Source organism: Mandrillus leucophaeus, unplaced genomic scaffold (assembly GCF_000951045.1).
Source record: "Mandrillus leucophaeus isolate KB7577 unplaced genomic scaffold, Mleu.le_1.0 Scaffold532, whole genome shotgun sequence".
Classification (NCBI taxonomy): domain Eukaryota; kingdom Metazoa; phylum Chordata; class Mammalia; order Primates; family Cercopithecidae; genus Mandrillus; species Mandrillus leucophaeus.
In genome coordinates, this window is record NW_012105720.1 from 782,651 (window position 1) to 785,314 (window position 2,664).

Genomic DNA, 2,664 nt, shown 5'->3' on the forward strand with positions numbered 1-2,664 from the left:
TATTAGTGAACTAAGAATTGTTTATGTTATGTTCAATAGTTCCACATATTTTACTGAACAGTAAAAAACGTTTTCCATGTCACTTACTTAAACATTTTTCTCTAACACAGCTCTGGGATTTTATCATTTCCTCTTTGCTTTCTTCTTTTTCACTTATATTTAAATGTTAAATAATATTGCTAATAAGTAACACTCATACTATCTATTGGCTTTATTCTAAGCATTTTACACAGATTAATTTATTTAATTCACATCACTCTATGAGATAGATACTTTTATTATTCCCATTTGACAGATGAGAGAATTGAGGCACAGAGAGGTTAAATGAAATGTCCCCAATCACACACCTGGCAAGTAGCACCTGAATCTATGGCCTTAACTACTACTGCATATTCCCTTCCCTAGCGAGTAAATACACAGTAGATATTTTAAAGTGTTTAAATAATATTGGATTTTAATTAATTAAAAATAGCCAAGAATTTCCATATTTTAACATTCTGTTTTTAAAATTAAGCTCAAGGGTCACTCCATTTTCCCCTAGTCTTCCTGACATCCCTGAATGTCCACCCTAAGTATATCCTCAACTCTGAGCTCCCAGGACACACTGCAGCTCCGCCGTGTCTTCCTAGTCACACAATTTAGTCACTTTGCATATACATTATTTATAAGATAGACCTCTGGAGAGCAGGGATCATGTTTGTTCATCTTGGAGGGAATAAATTACACCATCTCGATCCTTTCTCTGCCTCTCTGCAGAGAGATGCCTATGTTAATTTAAATATTTCCAATAAAGGCAAGTATTTGAATTCACTACATAACTCTTGCCTCTCTATGTAACTTTCAAAATCTAAATCAGCATTTCTTAATGTCTTCTCCTGCTTGCTTCTGTAAATGAAAGCAATCCTTCACTCACTCACTCCACAAACATTTAATGAATGCCAACCAAGGCTAAGAAGTAGGACTAAAAACAGAATAAGTTGTAGCCCATAAACCTAGGAGCTCAGTTGCAGATCAACATCTCAGGACATTTTAGTCACTGACTAAAACTTAAAGCTAAATTTACTCTTTAAAGGAAATTTTAGTATTCTAAAAGAACAGTGATTGAAAACAGTTCTTCTAAGTAATTACATAAAATCAGATAGCAGCAACCTTAGTCTGAGAAAGAAAAATGGAGTTCTGTTTCTGAATTTCAATTTCAATAATTAGCATATTATCATTTATTACAAAGAAAGAATGTGGGTATATGTCTTCTATTTTTAACAATGAAAATCTAAGAATCATATCCATTATAGAAATTTGATTCTGATGACTTTTTTTTTTTTTTCACAGCATACTGAAGGTTCCTTTATTACTTACATGTACTTACCAAAGCAACATTTGGAAATTATTATAGCAATAATTTCAGGAAACGCCAAAATAAGGCAAAATCCATTTTTCTTAGGAAGACTTGTTCTTATGATTCAGGAGGAATATATAGTCACTAATTACAAAATCTGATAAAGAAATATTCATTTCATATACTGGCCTTTACTGATGTTTCAGGAAGATAATGAGGATTTCTTAACTTGGTAGTAATATAGAAGCGGAAGTCAGGTGCATATTCAATTGTGGAGTCCCCAAGCCGGATACATGTACTCCCACCCTGCTTAAAGGTTTGTTTTAGTAGAAGAGGTTCCAAAATAGGATCTAGTTCTTCGCCAACATTTTCTAGCAACACTGGAGTAAAATCAGAAAAGATTTCATGTTATTTTAAATATTGACTATAAACATTCAACCCTCCAAGTGCTTTCAGCCTTATAGATAAATTCCGTTCCTAGATACCTACAAAATTATTTGTGTCTTCTGAAAAGTATAGACATAATGCCATAAAAATAGCTATATGCTGTGGGAAGGACTTAAGTGGTGGGTCTACCTAGTCATCCTGCCTTCTTCCCTTCTCCTGAGTCATAGTCCTGCCAGGTGCACGCTGCTTGCCCTGGGGTTCACTAGGTGTCCAGGTATTATGGCAGTAAAGTTTATCCATCTGAGACACCAGAGAAAAGGCATTTCCAGTTGTAGTTATTTACACTGTTACTGTATTTTTAATTATTAAAAATGCTTATTGTAGAACATCTGCAAAGTACAGGAAGGAAGGTATAAATAAGAAATGGAAAACTGCTCCTAATTAGATTTGCTTAATTACTGTCTCTACTTCTCCCTAATATTTTAATAATTGACTCATACAGCATATAGACTGATAGAAAAATGACACGAAGGCCAGGCACGGTAGCTCACGCCGGTAATTCCAGCACTTTGAGAGGATTGCTTGAGTCCAGGAGTTCAAGACCAGCCTAGGCAACATGGCAAGATCCTGTCTACAAAGTCTCTACAAAGAAAATACAAGAATTAGCCAGGTGGCAGCTACTTGGGAGGCTGAGCTGGGAGGATTGTATGAGCCTGGGAGGTCAAGGCTGCAGTTAGCCATAATCAAGCTATTGCCCTCCAGCTTGGGCCACAGAGCAATATCCTGTCTCAAACATAAATAAGGAAAAAAAGAAAAATGACACAAATTACACATAGTATAACTCGAATATAAAACTATTATCTCTAGTGTTATTTATCTTTCTCCATACACAGTTGAGACTAAACATATTGAATTTTGCATCCTAATTATTTTTTTTGACT

General features: G+C 34.9%; 1 protein-coding gene across 2 annotated transcripts in view; it reads right to left on the bottom strand.

Moving 5' to 3' along the window:
- DNAH7 (dynein, axonemal, heavy chain 7) overlaps positions 1–2,664 on the bottom strand; it is a 384,437-nt gene that overhangs the window by 87,695 nt on the left and 294,078 nt on the right. For both annotated transcript variants that reach the window (XM_011997181.1, XM_011997180.1), the window contains exon 49: positions 1,526–1,716. In XM_011997181.1, the coding sequence (XP_011852571.1) occupies positions 1,526–1,716 (191 nt within the window). The remainder of the gene's footprint in view (positions 1–1,525; positions 1,717–2,664) is intronic.